The 25,100-nt window shown below is 34.6% G+C and overlaps 1 protein-coding gene across 2 annotated transcripts in view; it reads right to left on the bottom strand.

The window, feature by feature from the left end:
• LOC129219417 (octopamine receptor beta-2R-like) overlaps positions 1–22,348 on the bottom strand; it is a 325,134-nt gene extending 302,786 nt beyond the window's left edge. Inside the window, exon 1 of one of the 2 annotated variants that reach the window (XM_054853812.1) lies at positions 20,294–22,348. In XM_054853812.1, coding sequence (XP_054709787.1) covers positions 20,362–21,654 — 1,293 coding nt within the window. In that variant the 5' untranslated portion in view covers positions 21,655–22,348 and the 3' untranslated portion in view covers positions 20,294–20,361. The remainder of the gene's footprint in view (positions 1–20,293) is intronic. The other variant, XM_054853811.1, reaches the window with a different exon arrangement.
• Between the last annotated feature and the right edge of the window lie 2,752 nt (positions 22,349–25,100).

The raw sequence follows: 25,100 nt of genomic DNA on the forward strand, positions 1-25,100 counted from the left end.
AGTCACCTTGTACATTTTAAATCTGCATATTAAACCAAAACACATTTATTTTTACTCCCGGTGTAAGCAAAAAGAGTTTGAAAATCTGCTGCGAATGTTACGTTAGTCACTATGGAATGACCCTCAACACATACTTTCAACGGATTTTTTAAATCGCCGAAAACCAAATATGTATATTGTTTGTGGTTGCCTTGTTTATTTAGTTGATTTATCTTCCGCCAACCTCAAAAAAAAAAAGTTTCGAGGCGCATAAACGCGTAAGAAATCATATGCTTTGCACAGTTACATCATAATTGCAGGAGTCATCCACACTGAAAAATTCAAGAAACAAAACATTGCATTGAAGATGTGGTAATAATGACCTTAGTACACCGCATCCGTCAACTTCCGAATGTTGCGATTAAACTTCGTAGAGCTGGTAATATCCATTGTGTGATAATGAAGCGATTTCTCCCAGAATTTGCAAGCGGAAGAGCTGCTCACGAATATCATATGTAAATTTCAAACATCAGACGCCATTGCACCTTAAATAGTATAGAAAATGGTCATTTTTTGTGTTCCTAGCTTGCAACCGTTCCTTGCCACACTCATATGTCCGATGCATGTTTGTTTTGCCAGCAGTAGATTCAAGGCACGAGTCATGAACTTATGAAAAATCTTTTTTTTTTTTGCGCTGAAATGTATTTAAAACAATAATACTTTCCGGCGAGATTCAAGTTCATCATTGAGCAAATGGAAGGATTTCTTTCTTTAGATGATCACGTTTAAAATATTACATTCGAAGATGATATTTGAGCTTCGTCGAGATTTTGCAATTTGTGCTTCAATTATTTGCGATTTCGTCTGCTCTTCAAATATGCCAAATGAGTAAAAATGTATTTAGACATTTTCTCAAGCAATAGGAACATAGCAACTTTTAGAAAATTTATGTACCAGCTGAAAACTTGATAGCTTTTCATTTTCGATAAGGTGTACGATTTCAGTTTATGTACTGAAAACTTGTTAGCTACTGGCAGTATGCATAAACCGAGTTCTTCAACAAAAAAGATTTTTTTTTTTTTGTAAATAATAAAATGTTCGTAATATCTTAAAGCGCCCATTTAAATAAAATAAGTTACATCATATACTCGTTTAACCTTAAAATACTCATCAACCTTCAAAAACTATCAAATAAGAATACTGCCATGTGCAGGTATATGTGTGATCGGCAGTATCTGCAGAAATGAATTTTCAAGATATTTGAAGAAATGTGTCACGGATTCAATATTAACCATGGGGAAATCTTGGAATTAGACGTTTTTTCCGCGCCTTTTTTCCAGCGGAAACCAAATAAGCGAGCTTGTACAATAAAGCTAACGTACAATATATAACAAAAATGTAAAAAAATGAAAAATGAAAAGTTTGCAGTTACTGCCCTTTACCTGTACACGGCAGAATACAGCTAGCATACTAATGCGTGAAACAAGTTTTACAAATATGTTACTGTCTCAGTGGTATGAATATAAAGTGATATTTCTTTAATAATCAAGACAGTTTTCTATGACTTTATATATTATCTAATAACATCGCAGTAAAATAAATGAAATACACGTCTTATTACGTAAACCTTTAACCCTACAAATAGCCAGCAATGCTCAAAAACAAGCTAATAAGAAAGCAGCTTACACACTCTGCCACCACAGTGGTGTTTTTCTTTTTTGAATTCGTCATTTACATAAATAAGGCTTTCTAGAACAATAAACATTTTTTTTTGTTCTAGTTAACTAAAATGAACCACACAGAAACAAAATTTACTGTAAAGTAAGATCAGGCAATTTCGACAAGACTTTCCTAATAAAAGCTTTCGTAATAACGGCTTCCTTTCGATAACAAACTGTTCGCTTCATCATCCATTAGACTTTCTGATGATGATAAAATCGCGATCTGTCGAACATTAGCTATCCTACATAGGAAAACGGAAGGGAAGTGGGTGTTGGTTGGCCTTATTAAAGCACATGGCCGTTTTTGGTAGAACTACCTTAATACTTTAAATTTCCAATCGCTTTTTTTTTTCTACTTTCTGCAACCCTAAATTTTTATTCAAAATAAAAAACGTGAAAACACTCTTAAAATTTTTTAATACGTATTTTCGGTTTTAAAAAGCGAAATATGCTTGTATAGTCGTAAAAATGTCTCTATTCGAGCTAATTTATTGATGCAGAATATACATTTGCAAATACACAGATCACACTCGAGAAAGATACAGTAGCACAATAGTCATACTCACTTCTACGTAACAGCTGAGAAGAGAAAGCTTTGGATCATTATCCACTTGTTGACACTCAAATTATAAGAGCGTTTCATCTTTGACCTTTCTAGTTCAAATGAGTAGATTCATTACAGTGATATCTGAAGCAAGCAAGAAAGAAAGCGACACCACCCGAACAAATAACCAGCAACCTCGAAGATAGTACCTTCCCTTAAAAATCTTCTTTTCTGACAGCTAATGTTATTGTTTTTGATAAACAACTTCCAATTCTAAGAGCACGTTGAAATTTCCGTTAAATGCAGTAATAGACTGCAAATTAATTTGTTCAGGCAGAAAAAATGTCAAGTCATTTACGGGATTAAAAATGAATAACAAAATGAAACTTAATACGCAACCGTCAAACGCTATTGCTGTTTTCTTTCAAGAGATATTACCAAAAATATAGCAATATTTTACGTTTTTTTTACTCACCACACAAAAAATTCTTGACTTCTTTAACGTGAAATAGCATCGGTCTATAAATCCCTTATTAAAAGATATGAAATTAATAAAACATACATTTTAAGCTCAAAACTAATGCACTTCGCTTTTCTTTTTGTCCCTTTTAGTAAAATCATTTACAGTTGTAGTAATACTTTAAAAGAAGGCTTAGTAGCATAATTTATGTTCTTATTTGGCTACTTCTAACTCTACAGTCAATAAACAAGGTGATTTCTTTCCTGATAGTTAATTCGAGTTATTGATTGTCTGTTATGTCACAGTTGTAGTTACGATTTTAAAGAACATTTTCTTGAAATTACAAGCAGGATAAGTTTTAAAACCATTGCTTTATTTTATGTTTGATCTGCAATTGTAGTTTTTCTTAATAAATCGAACGATTTTGTAAAGGCTTAGTTATCCACACCATTATATTCCACGTGTAGCGGAGTCGACAAAATAGTTTTTAACTCTCCATAAACTACTTATCAGCTACTTGCCTTATTTACGTAAAAAATAAAATGTAAAAAGATCAAATGCAAAAATAAAAAGCTAACTTTTTCGGTTTAAGCTTCAATATTTCAATAGCATCTTCGATAAATCGATTTTCTTCTTCGAAACAATCGGTAATATCGATTTGTATTAACTATCGATGGTCTGACATCGCTCTTTTTCTTTCGTAATAGTTTTGTAATCTTTATGTAAGAATTTATGAAACGACTTATGAAATGCTTTGTTGAATTTTCCCCTCTAACTGGGCCATGAGAGTCCATCTCAACTTCTTTGACCCTTTTTGGCCATTGCCTTCACATCAACTTAGTAAAGAAACTTCTCCACTCTTGTAATTCAAGAGAGGAGGAAGCAATCTCTCTGAATTTTCAAAATGCAAAGTATACGAAATCAGAGCTTTACTAATACAGTAGAGCCCCAATTACCCTAATCAAATGAGACCGGACCCCATTCGTATAATCAAAATATGAGATGATTGGAAATGAAAAAGGGTTTTAATTACTGTATATACACTGTTAAAAATTCAGGAAGATTTTCTGGTAATTGTTACTGTAAAATGGCGACTCAACGCATCGCTGATTTCTACGGTATTTTATACCAGAGAAATAAGCGATCCCAGCGCCAATTGGTTGCTGTGGCCTACCAAAGAAACAGTAAAATTTTACAGTAACATTTGATTTTTACGGTAATAGTTACTGGCAACATGGATGCCAGTAACAATTACCGTAAATTTTCCGGAAAATTTTTAACAGTGTATGTTTTAAGGAACAATTTTTCAACAAAAATAGCTTTTAATTAAATAAATGAAAGGCAGTACTTTTACATTTTAAGCATACGTACAAGTGTAGGACATATAGTAGTCAATGACACTGCGCAGCAGAAAAAAAAACTTCAAAATGCTTCTGATGTAGTTCGTGCTGATTCTTATGTAAAATGAACCCCTGAATCCAAATATAACTACCGTTTTCCCTTATCACGTCCCACTTTTTTCAAATAGTACCATTCTTTTTTTTTTCAGTTTTTGACAGTTTCACAGCCATTATTTGTGTTTGAAGGGAAGAGGTGCATTATATTAGCCATTAATAGTCTTCTGGGGGGCTTCAGTGGTGCAAAATAATGAACACTTATATGAAATCTAAGGCTCATGGGGGTATCCACTTAAAATAATTTAAAAGTCATCAAAATCGATCTTTTCTTCTAGGGATTTGTTTCACAACTTTGTCACTTATTTTTCGGCATAAAACCAGGATAAAGGACTCATTCCTAAGCCCCTGTCAGAAAAATTTTTCAGGATGCAAAAAAAAATATCGGAAGCACCTCATTTTGCATAGTCAGAGTCGCATAGCAGATCCTCAGTAAAGAACGGTCCCGTATTATTCAACTTATTCTCATAGATATAATTAAGTTAAAATTGAGCTTCATAATTCTTAAAATATAGCATTAATGAATAGTTATATTTCTGGGATTGCACTGACCCCATCGTTTTTCACTATATCAAGAAGGGAAAACAATGGAGCAGCCTTTTACATATATGTACACTGCTTGACAATTGCTAAGGAACAATTACGTTTTTTGTAATAGTTCAGAATAGATAATGATTAAAGAAACAGAACGAAGTATATAGTTAGTAGGGAGGATGTGTCTTTATTATAAGTACAAAATAATACAGATATTACTGCATCAGTGAAGTAAAAACTTAAAAAAAAAAAATCCAACTTAGATGGTTTTGAAACAACTGGAAAAAAATGATCTAGGTCAGAATGATGGAAACATGAGTACCTTAATATGATGTATGATTACCAGGGACACTAATGCACATTTTACATATGTTTTCCATACTCCCCACTAATTATTGAGGAGTGCTTGGGGGATGTTTTCCCACTCCTCTCTCAAGGCGGATTTGAGTTCTTGTACTGTTCTGGGAGGGACAGTTCCTCGCGAAACACGTCTGCCAATAACCTCTCAGGCAAGTTTAATTGGATTTAAGTCGGGAACGTAAGCAGACCACTGCATATGGAGAATATTTTCACTTTGTAGTGTGTGTCCAACACTTCAATGCTTCTGTGTGGCCGTGTATCGTCGTCCGTAAAGAGAAAGTCTGGACCTACAGCTCCCTAAAAGACGAACATGATTCAGCAAAACTTCTCTGCAATACATTAGCGACTTAACGCTTTCTTGTTCAAAGACGTGAAGCGGTGTTCTGCCAGTGTGCATGATGCCTGCCCGCACCATCACGTCTGGGCCGTACCGATCACGTTCACAAACAAATTTTTGTGCTTTACGTGTTCCACGCTCTCTCCACAGTAGTTAGTGACCAGAATCACTTGTCACACTGAAACGAGATTCGTCAGAGAACATCACTCTAGACCATTTTTGACGATCCCGACCAACATGTTCCTTACACCATCGTAATCTCTCTTGACGATGGCGTGGTTGAACTTGGATGCAACGTACGGGCTTTCGTGCATACAAACCAACATTATTTACTTGCGATGAGATGGTTCTTTCAGAAACATGCGTACCGGTAGCGGTTGTATGATTTGCAGCTATCTGTCCAGGAGTCAAATTTCTGTTCCTTTTTGCCACGAGGGCTACATAGCGATCCTCTGATGGTGTGCTGTTCCTATCACGAACCCCGGCAGGCTTTAGCAAAATATTTCCACTTTCAGCGGCCTTCTTTAATTGGGAGATCTCACTTTTTGATACACCCACTGCAGCAGCCATATTGGTGACACTTTGACCTGCTTCCAGTCGTCCAATCGCTCGTCCACGATCGTAGGTACTCAAATGATGTCTTGCTGACATTTTATTCTTAAATACTTCAAGAACCAAACATAATTTCAGAGCAAAACCTTTTTTAACATCCACCACTATTTTTGTTAAAAACCAAACAGCTTGAATTTTCATACAAATCTTGAGTGTGTATGCACTGTCTTTTATACAGATAACGAGTCTTGATCTACCACGCTACCTAAACTTAATTTATTTCCATTGGCGAGCTGGTTGCGGCACAAATTTGCATAAATCACTTGTTCCTTAGCAATTGTCAAGCAGTGTATGTATATATGTACAGAGATATTATAGGGTTAAACAAAAACATTATTTTAAGTAGAATTATTTTCATTAAAACTGTAATAAACAAGTTTGAACTAAACTAAAAGAAGCAAAAGGAATAAAATGTAGCGTGACAGCTGTAACAGCAGATAATGACAAATCTGTAGCAATGAAGAACATCTTTGAACAAGAAATAAACAGTTTTAACCAATTCTCCGTTGTATCCGATTAGAATCAGTTGCTCTGCTGAAACGGTCCTATTTGAAATATTCTTTAAACATGAGTCGTAACATTTTACTGATACCGAATAGAATAACTAAATCCTTCATGCGCTGAAATGAATTTAACATATAATTAGTATAAGAGAGAGAAAAAATAAATATTTAATATATGTAGGTCAGTCAGAAAGTTAGTTGCACTACTTCGTAAATATGTTACGTCTAAGACAATTTTGATGAAACTCTGTGGCAACGCTTCAGGTATGTACCTTTATCGTGTGACGTAGCGGCTTTTTCAAGGCAAGTTTAGTTTTTCTGATAATCAATCGCAAACATGTCTCGACAGCTGCAAGTAGCGTCCAAATTAAAAATGCGTGCAGTGTTTCAATTTTGTGGGAAAAAAGTAAAGCTGTGCTGAAATTTATGGGCAGCATCAAGTGCATGGTGAAAATGCAATGTCATGCTAAGCTATCGCGAATAATGCAACATGTTTGAGAATGGACTTACAGATATTGACGACGCTGAGTGCGAGGGAAGACCAAGCTTAGATGGGAAGTGTGGGATGGCTCTCCCTAGCCGCCTAAACCTTTCACTTCCAGACTTCGATGTTTTTGGTCCCATGAAACAAGAACTTTTAAAGCGACGATACCATTCGGATAACGAAGTGAATGCTGCAATCACACAATATTTATCGAACACTGGACGGGATTTCTTTGCAGAAGGCATCGAATAAATTGCACCACACCTCGAATAATGCTTATGGTGGTTATGTTAAAAAGTAGATTTTGAATAGAACTTTAAGAAACAATAAAATTATTGTGAAATTTCAAACTTTTTTTTTCTTGAGCAGTGCAACTATCTTTCTGACTGACCCTCGAATATTCTTGGTTTTTTAAGGCAAAAGCGAAAAATTATTGACTTTCGAAGCAAAATCAAAGAGCGAAACGTCACTGATATTTTACTTCTTTTGGATTATCTTCTTTTGCGAAGCTACATATTTTATCAAAAGTATACTACTCATTTATTGTAAGTAAAATTAGATTTCATTGGTAAAATAATCAAATCTGGAGACAAACAATCAATCCAAAAAAGGAAAAGACAGAGTTCAATGTCTTAGGTGTCAAAACGTGGTCAAATGACAAGTATACGAAAAGAAATACTTTATTTGTGTTTGTTAAACCTAACAGTGATGAAGAAGAAGGCTAAATACTTTTTTTAATTTGCAGTAAGACCTATGATTTTAGTTAAGCCCGTAAAATGTTCTTTAATTAATTATTTGTAATTTTCTTTTTTTTAAAGTGTTTTAAGAGAATAATACATTTAAATTTGGTTCAATTTCTATTTCACTAACTCCTTGGTATCATTTTTAATCTGCGTAAACGTGCCCCACTCGATGCGTAAACTTGCCCCGTGTTCAGGGCAAGTTTACGGAACCGACATGGACTCGAAAAAACATTTTTTTTTACGGTTAAAAACACAAGCTGAGCAACAACTGAATATACAAAGTTCGACTTCATTAACTGCTTCATAAAACCACAATGTCTAAAATTTCCTAGGTTGAAACATACAAATTAGAAAATTCATTCAAAAATCCGCATAAACGTGCCCCGGTCTACCCTTGGCCGTAAACTATGCATCGAGCTAATATTTTAACTGATGCAATAGAGAATTATGTTGACCTAAGACCGTTATTTAAGTTGGAAATTGATTAAACAATATTTTAAGGATTATTTTTAATCGTGATCAAGTAATATAAAATATATTTTGGTAGGATACCGTTGTATAATTCAAACATCATTTATTATACATGAAATACACCGCCAGCTCAGTCATTTCCAGCCGAGGACAGCAATTTCGTGCTTATTAGCACTCATCAGCCCGGCATAGGAAAGTGACTGAGCTGGAGATGGAAAACCTCCTAAGGAAGCCAAGAGTGCCAAACAAACTGGTAGCTAATAATTAGCACAGACCAGACAAATGACCGAAGCAATGGTTCGGTTCAACTCGAGGATTCAAGGCAAGGCATGGTATTGGCACTCTTGGCTTCCTTAAGAGTTTGTAGTTCTCGGCTGGAAATGACTGAGCTGGCGGTGTATTTCATGTATTTCTGCTTTAGCCCTGGCTATTGGGTCGGTAATTTACTGATCATTTATTATAGTTTCATTGAAAAATGTCATCAATCTAGATAATCATTACATGGCACAAAAGTCAAAAAGTGTACCGTTTTAAAAATATACTGTTATCCTCCTTATTTGCTGAGTACTATTTTCTTTAAAAATCGCTTTTTTTTTAAAAGCTGTTATATCATGCTCTAACACAATACGCAAAACATACATATTTCGTATTAGTAATGTTTTAATTTTTTAATAAGAATATCTAAAAACTTGTAAGGAATTCCTGCAGGTTTTAGTTACCGACACGGCAATATTTTTGCATTATAATCAGGGCTCGATTAAGGAATGGACACATGAAGCACGGGCACATGGCACCAACATTCGGGGAGCACCAAATCTGTACGTAAAGTTTTAATTGAATTCATTTATATAAATGTAGAAAAAAAATCCCTTTCAAAATGTAATCAATCTCGCAAAACCGCTTCAAAAATTAGTCTATAGTTGATTAAAAGTTATATCGTAGATAACTTTGATGTGTACGGCTTACTGCAACGGGCAAAGTTTGACGACATCTTATATTAAATAGTTTAATAATCGTGTACTTTAATATCACTATGATCGTAAAAATCGGATATTATAATCGTTATGTATATACTTACAAATTGTAATAGAAGGTAACACCAAATTTTACATGGCTGTGTGTGAGCACCAAGCAAATTTCGTGCCGAAAGTCGTCAAAAATCATAGTCGAACCCTGATCATTGTTATTGTCCTCTACATTATCACACTTTGGGACAACTTTGTTGAAATGGGGTGACAAATGGTGGAAGCGTCGCTTCGTTAGATAACACATTTAATTATAAGAAAATCGAACACAAACCCTATAGCTTGAATGTACAACCTAATCATTTATTTTCACATAGGACATCATGAAATTATGGAAACTTTTCTGATTTTAAAACACTTTTGTACTTAACACTACGCTTAAATTAAAAAAAAAAAAAATGCGTGTCATGAACAGTTTGAATGTATTCCTACCAATTTGGTTTCCATTTATCGGACACAACTCGACATTTGAGTGTATCGGAAGATATTTGACAAGGTGGTAATACAGCAAAGTTTCAATTTCATTAGAAAAAAAAGTGATAGAATTAATTCGGTGACAAGTTCAAAACTCATTTCATTTTTACTGTCCATTATTTAAAATGAGAGCAGAAGCACTACATTGATCAGGATAACTGGTTCCTTTTTTTAAAATTAAATAAATAGAGAGAAATACTCGCTCACCATGAGTATTTCGGTCTACGATTGTTTAATTACAAGCTCTTTTAATGTTCATAATGAAGATGAATTGAATAAATAAAAAATGAAGCGATACTCGGGATTTAAAGACATACTTCAGCTTTCATCTCTTCTTATTTGATGAATGTTTCGACTTCGTAATGTTTTCCGAACAAGATTGTTTATTCCAATACAGGGTGGCAAGAAATACCTACTTTCGACACGCATAATACACCATAAGTTTAATGCTGATGAAAATATTACGACCAAACTTCAAAATTAATATGAATACATTATTTCGTCTAATATATTTACAAATTTTCAAAGTGGCTACCTTCAACCTTAATACAGAGCTTTAAATGTGTCACAAAATTTTCAGCTGTGAGCCGCAACTCACTTACTGATATTTTATCCCTTTCCTTGCATAAGGATTTCTTTAGGGATGCCAAATTTTTATGAGTTTTCGCACGCACCCTTGGCTCTAAGATGGACTGAACATACTTGTACGATGAAGGTAAGACAACATCTTCCAAAATACGTCTGAATTATGTTTCTTGATTAATCTTTACCCCTTGATCAACAAAAACAAGTGATATTTCCCCACTAGCTCATATTCCATCTCAAACCATTAGATTTGGGTCGTCGATGCAATTTAACAATGCAAAAAGGTCTTGGAGACAAGGATGGGCGCTAAACCTCTAAAAACTTTGACATTTCTAAAGAAATTCTTACGCAAGGATTAGGATAAAATATCAGAAAGTGAGTTGCGGCCCATAGCTGAAAATTTTGTGACACGTTTAAAGTTATCTATTAAGGCAAAAGGTAAGCACCTTGAAAATTTGTAAATATATTTGACGAAATAATGTATTCATACTAATTATGAGGTTTTGTCGTAATATTTTCATTAGCATTAAAGTTATGATGTGTCCAAGACACCCTGTATGCCTGTATTAGTTACATACAATCAGGATTTCTCGTGAAATCTCTGCTTCTGAACTTATTTTCAATGTCATGTGAATTTTTACAAATTAGCCAATATTCCAGAGATTTAATTAGTAGTCATTAGACATTAGTATCAAAAATAATTCCAAAGATGTGTCTCCCGCCCTTCTTTTTCAGAAATGAAGCTCTGTTTACAATAAACTATGAACGCATTGTTATACTTTTTCGCATCGGAAGAAAAAAGAGAAAATGCATCGCAAACGCTCTTCGGGAAGCTTATTTTGGGGTAACCTTTGAGAGAATAAACATTTCAGGACGAAAAAGCAAAAATCAATGAATGTAGCAAATTCGTTCCAGAAGTTAGTAAATTAATCAAAAGATCACTTGGTATGATGCATAGTTAAAGAACACATCGAGAAAGTTACGGCCAAAGTTTTAGTACAAAAGGTAAACCACCCGACTTACATCAAAAGTTAGACGAAATTCTTTGTAAATTTTATAGGTATATCCCATCTTGTTACCCCAAAATAATTAAGCTAACTGATAATAAATAGTATAAAGCCCATTGCACAATCATTTAATTATCAAAAATAAAACTATGACGCACAAATTGAAACACATTTAATCTATTTAAAGTATTTTATTATGTTGAATAAAAAATAAAACAGGCTGCGTGAAAACGAAAAAAATAAAAAGAAAAAAATAATCCCAGTAGTTTAGGATGTTAAGTACTACTAAATAACTATGACGCACAAATTGAAGCACATTCAATCTATTTAAAGTATTTTATTATGTTGAATAAAAAATAAAACAGGCTGCGTGAAAACCAAAAAAAGAAAAAATAATCCCAATAGTTTAGGATGTTAGGTACTACTGAATAACTACACGATTGAAATCGATACACACCCATAAGACAAATCATAAATTCAAAAGCAGAACTGAAGGATCAATAGTCGGGGCTCGTTAAAATTTTACGGGGTTCCTTGATTCCTTGATTGTTCAAAAAAGAATAATCTCTCGGGGTTCTTCGCGAAACTCAGGCCCTTGAATCACGACAAAAACAAATGCAACATGTTACAGATCAAAATCGACTTAACGACGTGCTAAATATTTTCCTGTTAAATCGACGTGCTCTAGAATCGCCAACGACACGGTTTCATAGATTGACATCTATGATTACGCACGCGTCTTAGATTCGAGACGACGAATCTTCCACGACACGACTCCGAATTGACAATATGACGACTGGTTGTTGCTATGGTGAATTTTGATCACTGTCATGTGTTTAGTGACACTCGCAAGGTTAAGACAAATCGACTGACGTAATAATCATCAAAATTGGCTAAGACGTCTAGTCTTTACGACACCACATAAGAACATCCATCCATACATACATAGACTCATAAAAACATTACCTTCATTTGCGTCGTGCACTCGCAATCGGGTAAAAACGATGAGGAAAACTTACTGTCAGCAAAAAAAAGTCACATTTTGCGTCTTTTTGCTGCTAAGAAGGCTGGCTTTTGTATGACATGGTATCTGTGTAACTTTTACGTACTTTGAAGAGTCAGAAAAACTGAAGTGTACACCAAAGACTTTTGTGCGTCTTTCTTGCCAACTAAGTTACTGTCAACATCACAGTTAAGAGTAGGATTACTTGAAACAATTTCATGACGCTTTTAGCACAATCACCACGCGGTTATATAATGAGAAAGGGAAATCATTAGTGTTCTATTATTTTTTAAAGCAATTATTGCTGTGGGTAGGATAATGTGGCTGTCCACTGTATATGTGTTAGCAGAAATGCTATCAGAATACCGTACGATTAAGAGCAATCGACAGGCACGGAAAAAAGTTAATTTTTTCCATGACGAAATATTTGTACGGCCTCCAATGACTTGAACTTATTTTATATATTCCCGCAAAAATAAGCAAAATTTAGTTTGTGAAAAGCTGTGAAAGAAAATAATTTTGAAAGCACACATATTAGCGTTCAAATTTAAACTGAAAAAAAATTTTGAAAAAAAAATAGAACCGACTTCAAAATTGCTCTAAAAAGTGAGAAATAATTTTATTCTTTAAACACCATCGATAATACTTTTAAACATAATTTTTGAAATTGGCGCAAAAACGATCGATAAAATCATTCACAGCCATAACTCAACTACAAGTATAAATTTAACCACGTCCAGTTTCTTCACTACCACATGCATTATGCATTGATGACAGCATATTTGAGTAACGATATAAATGTTTCGTTCCTAAGTTTGGATGATTTTTTGATAAAAATATGAACGAAGCATGGTTACAATGGATTTTATTTTTTGTTTTTGCGCCAACTTCAAAAATTATGTTTAAAAGTATTATCGATGGTGTTTAAAGAATAAAATTATTTTTCACTTTTTTAGAGCAATTTTGAAGTCGGTTCTATTTTTTTTCCAAAATTTTTTTATTTCATTCTTTTTAGTGTAAATGTAGATATTTCAATAAAAGTAAGAAGTTACTTAGTAAGAAGTGCGGCTCTATATCACTGTATTGCTTTAGAAAAGCCTTTATTCAAAATTATCATTACAATTACTATTAATGTTACAGTTATATGGCACCAAACTTTTATAACAATGAGTTACATATTGTCGCGTAGATGAAGATAGCGAAGACAATGTGAAAGCCAAATGAAGCGAATACTCGTTAGTCTCAACTCGAGATCTTTATTCAGAACCACGAATGAGCGTTACATCTCCTTATATACAACTTGAAAAAATGCTGGAACTTTCCAGACTTGAAAAGATATAGAAATTAATAGAACATTCGAGAAAATACGGGAAACAGTAGAAACGAAATTTTAGTAGAATTCACTTTGTCCTAGTCGGGATTTGAACCCGGATCGCTCGTGTGAGAGACGAGAATTCTACCACCGAGCCACCGTTATCCACGGATGAAAAGTGCGAACGCTACAATATCATTTTAATCATTTAATAGGGAAATTTACTGTTTTTGCCCATAACTTTTTTTCTAAAGAACAAATATGGTCAAACAAAGTAATGGGACCTAAGTTGAGCCATCCTCTATCCATTAAAAAAAGAATCATCAAAATCGGTTCAATAGGTGAGACGCTATGAGTGGACAAACAAAAAAAAAAACATACATACGGTATGAACTGATAACCGCCTCCTTTCTGAAGTCGGTTAAAAAGCAACTAATGCATTGGATGGAGATGCTGTTTGTCATTCTTATGCTGGAAAAAGTCCGCTATAAAATGAAAAAACTCCATTTCTTATTGTGTAGACCCCAGACATTAATTACATACACATATTATTTCCAGTGACTGGGTAATTATATAGTTTCTTACTGTATGTATTTAAGATCTATTCGCAGCAAAAAAAAAAACATGCGCTTCAGTAAGAAAATACATATTTTAAGGGTTAATATTTATATATATATATATATACATATACGATGCCATGTATCATGATCCGTAGTTTGAACTCATTTGTAATTAAGAGAAATAAGCTTTTTTTCAAATATTTCGAACCCGATGACAATGAAATATCAAGACTGAATAGGAAAAACTGAGCTATTAATGATATGATGAAGCTTCATTTTTGGTTAAGAATGTCGCCTCATTTTATTCAAAACATATGTCCATGACCCATAATGATTTGTTACATGTTTTGAAAAGAAAGCCCTCCCAGTTGCCCTGATTAGTTTATTTTTAATTCTCGAGGTACCGGGCATTGAGCGGGGTGATAATTCCTGACAGCCGATTAGGTCACATCCTTTCAACATTATTAAATGCGAAGTAGCTTTTATCATTTGGTCGCAGGAAACGGATCATTGCCCCGTATGCAGATTGAAAACTCCATGCTCAATCGATCCCCTTTAGCTAATTCTTTTCTTTATGTCTTGTGATCGCTGCCAACGCATGACAAAATATTTCTTGCAATGCATCGTAAAAACTACTCCGAAAACAAGTGACAAAGAAATATTAAACTATCCTCAATCATTGTGTAACCTAAGGCCGAAAAAACGCTTCTGTACTTTGAAAACAGCAATAAATGACAGCAATAACAGTGCGTTCAATCCCGATAGTAAAAGTAATATTTCAAGTAATAAAAAAAAAACTGGATTTCGAAGTAAGGTTGGTTGGTGTATGTGGGACCCCTTTTGAGAACAGTTCGTTTTTGAAACCTTATGCAAAAGTTTTGAAACAAAAATGTTTAAACTTATTGTCTAATTTTATCTTCGACATTATTAATAAACATTCATCATTGCTTTCTGATATAATACGTTAAGTATTCTTAACGGTAATATTTTTTTAAAAACTAGATGGGTGTCCCACTTACCCCATAATAATGGGCAAGTGGATCCCCCCCCCCCCTTTTGTTTAAGTTTAAATCAAGCGTATCTAAAAAAGGGGTAAGGGGGATTTACTTTATAAAGTATGTAAATTTTTAGTTTGATTTTTATTTATTTTTTATTTTATTTTTTTGTAAATTATGAGATATTTACTGCCATTTATGAGATATTTACTGTCTTTTTAACCTGTATGATGGCAAATTTTAGAACAAAACAATTATATCTGAAATTTATTGAAAGCTTACAGGTCCATATTTTACTTTTATATATAAAGGCGTGATAAATAAACGGAATTCAGTTGATTAAGATGAATTTTGGTAAACCTATAAGTTGAAAAAGAAATTAGAAACACTAAATGGCTGCGTCAATTTACAGTTGTGGCTAAGAACGAACTATTACAACTTCATCCTCAGTAAAAATTCTAAAATCAGCTGCAAGAGGTCAATAAAAAAAAGGCACTATTTCTATTCGGTTGGGTGATCCACTTACCCCTTTGACCCACTTCCCTCAAACAACCCTACTTGATTTTTTTCTTACTCTAAACTGCTTTAAAAATAACAAACTCCGTTATAAGATAGGGAGATATCAAAGGTGGTTTAGCTTCATTAATGTAAGGTCAATAATCCCCCATTCAAATAATACGAGCTGATTTTACAAAATGCAAGTATTTTTTTTACCGTTTCAAGAAGATAGATATATCAGAATATACAATAATAGTATACATATTAGAATATATATTTTACATATTAGAATATACTATATGTATTTTTAATATATGCACTTTCAGAGTACTTGAAAGATTTCAAGGCAAAAATTTGAAAAATTGCAAATTGTATTTCGTGACGCAATACCATGGGGAAGAATTCAAAAGGATTTAGTTTCATTAATGTGAGATGCACAATCACATTGAACCAATGAGTGAAAGTTTTACAAAGTCCCGATTCTATTTGTATTGTTTGAAAAAAAGTCTGTCATAGTATAGTGTTATAAATTTAAAAAGAACAGTTTAGGTATGGGAGTTGTTGAAAGATTTAGATTGAAAAAAAAAACTAAATTACTTATTTAAAATTAAGTTAGTACCTCTTCTCTACCGATATTGGACTGTTTGACTGTCTTAACCTTTGCATAATTTTTCATAAACTCTTGCTACACGTCTTTTTTTGTCTGTATTATTTAAAGATTTATTGCCAAATTTTTCGGAAACTGCTGTATCTTTTTTAACACTTTCTATAATAATACGCTTTCTAGCCAAACATTTTATTCAAAAACATATAATCGAGTTGAAAACGCCACGATTTTTTTCTAACTTCGAAATAAAACATAATGATTAATTGTTTATTAACAGAAAACTGAAGCAAATTTGCAGGAAAATGTAGCAATCGAAACGTTGTTTTGACAGTACTACCGTGGAAAAATAAATTGCAGTATCTGCACATGCTTTTTTCGTACTTTCTTTTTTTCTTTTGCATTTTCGACATCCATTGCACTCGTACAAGCTTACTTATGTGATTTCCACTAAAAATAAAGGACGAAAAAATGCCAAACTCCATAACTTCACTATGATTAGAATGGAATCCAAAACACGTTTCTTCAAATATTGCAAAAATTTATTTCCGCAGATACGACCTTTTACCTTTTCACTGCCGAGTGGGAGACCTTTCAGCTGTTTTAGCATCCCTTTGAAAACAAAACTATCAAAGGCCACAGATTATTTTTGAATGGAACGCTTTTGAAAATCGGATCGGAAATTATCCACTCATAGTCAATTTAGTTTTATAATTTTTGATCACGTTACACTGCAAACCATTTCTCAAACATTCCTTAAACTTCAAAGAAATATTCTCTTTTTAAAATTGTATTACAAAGTTAAAAAAATTAAATTAAAAATTTTATAAACGGCTTTATTTGCTTGACACAAATATCTAAATCCGGAGTAGTCCTTTACTTTTAAGCCCAATACAAACAAAAATTTGATTACTCAAATCTCATTTACCACTTACTAGTGTAAAAAGGTAATAACAATTCATTTTACTATTTTAATATTACTGGTAACGTTTCAATATCAAGATAAGCTGCCTTAAATTTTAACTGCCTACAACAAAACACGTCTTTTTAGACCAAACAAATGTATCTATTAAATATGTTAATAATTCCAATACCTCAGATATTTCATTTGAATAGGACTTTAGGATAACTATATAAAGCTTTAACATAATTGGAACGTAACCGAATATTTACGATTACGTGCATTGAAAAGACACTGAAAAAGGTAAATAAAACAACATTGCAACTAACCCTCGTGCGTTTACAAAAATAAATAATTTTTCCTCGGCTTCTGCACGAAGCAAGAAATATTTCCTTCATACAGTAAGCTCCCAAATATCCGCGGAATAGGGTGGCACGATGAGAGATTTCGCGGACAATTCGTTAATAAAAACGATGTTAGTGTGTAACAGCTCAACAAAGATCTATAACACACGCATCCATTTCAACTACAGCAAAAACAATTACAGCAAAAACTGAAAAGGATCGCTTATTATTGTAAACGGATTACACACGTTCGCCAGCAAATCGTGCAAGCAAATGAACTGCAACAGATCAAGCTAAGTTACACCAAAAATGCAAAAGGAAGGGGAATTTTAAAGACTGGTCCTGACACTCATTTACGCATGGAAATAGAGTAGATCTCAAAATCAGTAAATATGCTAGGGCTAAAGCCGGTAAGTTCCAAAGCAGTTAGTAGTGTAAATCTAATTAGGTTTCGGTGACCTTAGAAGATTTGTTGCGATTTGGAAGGGAAGAGGACTAAAGCAATAGGAAATTTTGCCCGAGTTAATTAAAAATGCATTAATTTATCAACATTCAGTAAATCAGAACTGATTTTTTTGAGCAATCACGATTGCTTATTGTTCTCACTTGACTGTTTTGATGTTACGCTGATTTTATTCTCCCGCCAGCACCCTCTACAGCATCACCGTCGACCGACCGCCTCACGATGATGCACCTCTTGCGAAAACAGTGTCCAGGTTGCGTCTATATCCTACACGCCCACGCATACATATACACACCTAAACGCACACACCTACACATAAACACACTCCTACACACACACACACACACACTCATGCCTGCACACAGACACAAATGCCTACATACACACACACACGAACGCTTACACACACGAACGTCTACACGCACACGCACGTACACAACACTCGCACACATGCATACATACACTCACACACACACGCACCCACACACATGCGCCTACGCAAACACACACGCGCATACACACGCTCATGATTGCGAAAAACATAATTTGAATTCAAGATACCAAAAATTCAAATTAATATATATATATATATATATATATATATTTTTTTTTTTTTTTTTGAAAGTGAAAAGCCGCCAGAGGATAATCGGAAGTTTACTATTACTTACTTACTCACACAACGTCTTTAAGTTCTTAGCGCTTTTGATATTGTCATGAAGTTAGGTAGGAAAATATAACTGTGTAATTTTAGTTACCAAAATAAAACTAGCATGTCGCTCACTGCATATTTTTCCATACTCGCCCACATATAAAGGATACGTTATTGCACAGTACTATTATTTCTCCTGCTTTCTAGTAAAAAATATATTAATAAACAACGAAAAACAATAGTGGCTAGTTTTTGCCATTTACGATTTTGCATTTAAAGCACATTGATGTCTATGCTCATTATAAAAGCAGTGAATGAAATAAATCACACCTGTGCTGTATATAGTTGGAATCAACTCTGCTAACTTGTTGCCCAAATTTTTTATGTGATGCATTTTTTTTTTTTTTTTGTAAAGATTTAGGTGTCTGGGGAAAATAAATTTTGCTCTTTTTTTATTTTTCATTGCTTCGAAAATACCTGAGTAAAATCGTAGAGTAACCGAACCTGCATTTGACCGAGTAAAAACACGTAGGATTTAAGTTATCAAATTCTCTTTATAGATTGCAACTCAAATACCCTGTCTGTGTTACTACAACAACAATTATTCTCTCCGATTACGACTATGAAATTCTTTATTCATGAAAATTAAGAATTTAACTTTTTTCTTCTATATGTAACGGAATGAATATATATTATATCGCTCATTTGGAAAAAGTGTCACAATACGAAATTTCTCATTTTCTTTTCTCTTAAAGGCCTTCAAAGGACTTTATCTTCTTTGGAAAATAATTACAGAATTTTTGTTCTAATATTAACCACTGGAGAGCGCAGCAAAGATACTTTTCTTAATGCAAATTGCCTAAAGAGTTCAATTGCAAACGCTTCTCCTGTCAAATTTATTTTTTTCGTATTGTGGCACTCTTTTCCCAAATGAGCGATATATATATAATGAAAAATATATATTTAACAGCAACAACATATGTTTCGTATCACAGTTAAAATGGCTGGATTTATAATGTTCAAAACTACAGGAAACATGTGTAACAACACTTTTTAAAACACAATTTAAAAATTCCCTTTTACCTATAAAAATACCGGAAAAGCAGGTATGTTTTAGGTAAACATTTTGATGAAGAAATCACACAGTATAAAACCTGATTTGGTCAACATATTTATCAATTAACTCATAAAAAGATATATAGAAAATACAGTTTTTTCAACGTAACTAAAAATGACACGACAATTCACTTTCAGAATAATTTTTAAATGCGAGCTCTAAAGAGTTTTCAATCAACTGGCACGTGTGTCACAGAGAAACTACAGATCCATCTTCTGCTTAAACTTTTTTTCCCACGAAGTGATAAACTCTGTACGTTTGAAAGGATGCTAAAAGTATGTATTCTGTGAAAAGTCATTTGATATCTTTCCGTCGCTCCTTTGTGAGCGCAAGAAACCTGGGATACTATATTGCTTATTTATATTTACAATGTACGAACATGAAGCGAAATGCATTAACATTACTTCTCTCTACACATAATAACAAGATTCTTGTAGTCACTCAGGGTTAAAAATAAAGTTTAGTGTTAAAGAGTATTGTGCATCATCAAGGTATCAAGTTTGCAATGGAATTTCTTGCTTAATTGAATGAACGATTAAAATAAATGGACTTACCCATCCTAATGAAAATCCTGTCACGAGCTTCATTATGTTTTCATCCACACAATGAGACACATCAAGTTTCAGTCCCTGACATACTTGTTCTCCACAAGACCAATGTCCTGGGTCGACCTGTAAGCACAGTTAAAGGGTATGGCTTTGGCGCGCTCATTTTGCAGGCACGGGACTCTCCAACAGCAACAGATGAAACTTTGGATAGTGTCTTTGAAAGCCTCACGAAAGTCACGGTTGAAGTAAGCATAGATGATGGGATTCAGTGACGAGTTGAAGTAGCCAATCCAGAAGAGAACCTCGACGACTATGTCCGGGCAATAGCAAGCATCACCGCACATGCTGATGGACACATACCAGAGAAAGAAAGGGAGCCAGCACAGGATGAAGGCCCCCATGATGATGCCCAGGGTCTTGGCAGCCTTGTGTTCCCGCTTCATCTTGTTGATATTCCTCTTGGTCGGGGTGGATTGACCACTTTCCGGATCATCGCCGTGGGAATTGCGGTGAGGGGGAGCATGGACATTCGGAGCAATCGAGTGGTCGGTGCTGTTACGAGCACTGTTATGCATCATGGCCGGTCCCACCTGAGATTTGCACATGAACTTCTCTTGGCGAACAGCCTCGACATAGATTTTGTAGTACGTGAAAAGCATAATAAAGCAAGGTATCCAGAAAGAAACGCTGGAGGAAATGATTGCATACGGCTTGTTAACCACAAACTCGCAAACTTCGGGATTCTTCTCTCGAGATTCCAAGTGGTCGTTGGTGGTATACCACCCTAAAAATATAGGGATGAAGCTAATAAGACCGGAACTGAACCACACACACGCTATCATGATAGCTACCAACTTTCCTGTAATCTTAGTGGGATATTCTAAAGGTTTAATGATAGCGTAGTATCTGTCCACGCTGATACAACACAAGTGCATGATGGATGCCGTGGAGAAAAGTACATCGCACGAGTTCCAAAAATCACAAACTGTCTGATTAAAAAGCCATTTGCCGGCAATCATGTGGCTGGCGTTGAAGGTCATGGCTAAAAGTGCAACTAAAGTGTCGGCAAAAGCGAGAGATACTACGAAGTAGTTGGTCGTGATGCGAAGCTTGTGATTTCGGTACACACTCGAGATGACGAGAATATTTCCGAAGACGGCACAAACAATGATAGTCGTCACTGCTAACGTCTTGAAGCCCATCGTCACTTGGGACTCCCAAGTGACTTTTTCCAACTGCTCCGTAAAGTTTGTACCACTCAGGAGAAGCGACTCGTTGGATGGGTCACTAATCATTGTCAAGGCAGTCTGAAAAGTGTCATTCAGAAACACTGTCGCGTAATCACTGCCGAGAGGCGATTCAGTCATCTTGAACGATTCGAATTCCTTTCCGATTCAAAGGAGGGTTTCAGATACGATCACAACTCGCATCCCTTACTCGTCGAAGCACAACAATTTCGCATTTCACATCTTTTACCGGCACTTCCCGAAAGCAAATACGAACATCTTTTAAAACTGCCAAACTCTAGCAAATATAGCGATTCAAAAAATAATCTCTACTACATGGTATTCTATCCGCTGGGGCGTACAAAAATGCACTTCCGAATCAGATTATCTATCGCAATCCTCTGGAATTCCTTCACTTACCAAAATCTGTTAAATATCCAAAACTAGCCTTTGTAGCAAATTTTTTAAAATATAATATTTTACAGATATACTTTCTCGGATAACTTTTTCAATATAAAAGAGTATTACTGTCGAGAAATGGCCTCAATTTTTTCTCTTAGAAAATATTTCTCTTCCGATATATCACAGTTCGAAAAACGTCCACGGGTCCGGTTCTCCGAGCTCTCGCAGTTTGGTCACTGGCCAGAATCGCTCTTCTGTCCGGTAGTGAGCACTGGCTTCGCCATAGAAACTTTCAGAGGTAGAAGAGGTGGCTTAGAAAAATAAATAAAGAGAGCCACTCCTGGAGCGAGGAGCAGGGAAGCTCGCGGCGCTCGGAGCGGAGTAGAACGAGTGGCTACAGAGCCACCGGGTTGTCGGAGGTACGCTCTTCGATCCAGGGTTGCCAGCCCGGCTCCTCGCCTCCAGCCAAATCAGCCAAGTCTCACGATCCCGACCTACACCCACACAAACGCAGCAGGGTTGCCAGCAATACGAATATTGCAGTTACTTAGTTTTAATTATTCGCTCGATCGGCAAAGACTCGGGATTTCTTTTTTTATCGACACCTCGGATTTTTTTCACCACTAATCAGATTTTTGTTTTTTTCAATGGTGATTTTTTTCTCTCTCTCTCTTTTGAAGTTCTTGAAGTTTAAAAAGTTCTCATGTGCATTGGAAAATGCAAAGATGCAATAGAATGTTTCAAAAATGAATTCAAATTTTATGATGACAAACCACTTGGCTACACATGCGGGAAATTTGTGTAAACTGATTCCTGTACAGTTTTTAGCGCTGTTTACAGAAATGAACATTTTTTTTTTTTTAACATCATATCAGGAGTTTTCCTTAATCATAAATTTAAAAATATGATGCATCAAAAAATTGCGAAAGTAGAAACCTTGAGAGTTTAATTGAAATGTTTGTTTTGATCTAACATTTTTAACTAAACAGATGAGGGGCTCTAAAGAGCAAGGCAAGATGTTCATTGATCCCATACTTCCTTGGAAATAAAAAGAAACTGCCAAAAAATTCATCAAATTTTCAATTTTAGTGCAATTGTAAATGCATTCTTGTAAATAAGACTTTTGAGGTACGTATTGATATTGGATACCGGTCCCCTTTACAGGGGTGCCCAGCCCCCAACACATTGATATTTTTAGGTGGGGGATTTTTTTGAGAGGTATTTTTTTCCTTTTAGGATGCTCTCGCTTTAGGGGAGTTTTCACAATACTAAGAGGGATGGGCCTTTTACACGACTTAACGATAAAGAGGGTAGTAAATACTCACTATTTTATTAAATGTGTCTAATTTTCTCTGCATCATGTATTTCGTTTTGTATTACGTATGAGGTTTATCTGTGTAACGTACAGCAATATTGAGCTATCATCAAGGCAGAGCATTTTCTTTCGTACTTCCTGTTCATTTCTCTGATATCCTGATAAAATCTTTTTCAATCTCTTCAAAAATGATGCCTGAATTCTCAAGAAAAGAGCCAACTCCCGAATTCAAGTGAAGAAAGTGTTCACTAGCAATGTAACAGCTTCAAGTTCTGTGGATCTGTTGCTCGTATCATGCTCTGAAATATCAAGTTCAGATTATGTGTATTTAAAATTCCATAATATTTATGTTTCATAAACTTTCATGTTTTAAGAATTACCGTCCCTGATAAGTTTTCTATTATTATATCCTTCTTTTTAGAGTAATCACGATTGCTTATTGTTCTCACTTGACTGTTTTTGGCTTCCTATCAATTTATTTTCCCGCCAGCACCCTCTGCAGCACCACCGTCGACCGGCCGCCTCACGATGCTGCTCCTATAGCGAAAACCGTCTCCAGGTTGGCCCATAATCTACGCACACACACGCATATATACACACCTACACACACACATACACGCACACACACACATACACGCACACTAACAAACACATACACACAAATACATACACACACACCTACACACAAATACATACACACACACACCTACACACAACTACCAACACATAAACATACCCCCCCTCCCCCACGCACACAAATACACAACTATCCACACACACACACCCAAACGTACATGCCTATACACACATACACATACCCTCCACACACACAAACACACACGCCTACATACATACATACATACACACACTCATGATTGCGAAAAACATAATTTGAATTCAAGATGTCAAAGTTCAATTTTTTTTTTTTTTTTGGTTTAGACAGTTGATTGGGCCGAAATTTTGTCGCCGATATATTTTAAACATTTAACCACTTTTGTATGGTTTTAGCCAATTTCTTCATCAAGCATAACATGAATATGCAGAGATGAGTGAACTGTTTCTTTATATGGGTGCATGTATTTGCATAAATACGGATATATGATTTTTTTTTAGAAAACGCTTTTAATGTGAGATATTAATATAGCTTTCCTTGGATATAAACTCTGAACTGCTCAAAACTCAACCATGATTTGTTCAAATTAAGAAATGAATCGTGGGGTTGAGTTCCCTTGGCAAAATATTTTGCACAAAACATTTTGCTCGAATCACATATTTTTATCCGTATTTATTAAAATGATTAAACAGATACACAGATCGACGGATACAGTGTGGAACAGGCAATTCCTCATACTATTAGCCTACAAGCAATTTTAAATATAAAATTTAATTAGTTCATTTATTTATTTTTTTGTTTGTTTTACGTTTTCATACTTCAAAATACGACATACTTAATTTTTTTCATTACTTTTTACTGTCAAGACGTCGACAAAAATAAGCATTTTTGAGTACCAAAACATAAAAAAGAAGCCACAGTCTTTAGAGAAAAACATTTTGCCAATTTTTCAATAAGCATGTTTTAATTTTTTTCTCAGAAAATTCAAAACACAATTTTTCTGCTGACTTATTTAACCGGATCGTTGTGTGTTCAATGCAGGTGTCAAATATTTTCGTTGATACCAAAGCGATTTAATCTGCCGAGTAACGGGATCTAAAATTACTGTAAGGGATCTTTGAAAAAATAGTGAACACTCTTACACGACGCGATGACGTTTTTTCGTTAATAAAAAAGAAGCTTTGAACTGTAAATGTGATACTCAGAGAAAAAAAAGAACAACTCGAAATCACGAAAGTTCGACATTGTGCAATTTAA

The sequence above is a fragment of the Uloborus diversus genome, chromosome 3 (genome assembly GCF_026930045.1).
Source record: "Uloborus diversus isolate 005 chromosome 3, Udiv.v.3.1, whole genome shotgun sequence".
In the NCBI taxonomy this organism is placed as follows: domain Eukaryota; kingdom Metazoa; phylum Arthropoda; class Arachnida; order Araneae; family Uloboridae; genus Uloborus; species Uloborus diversus.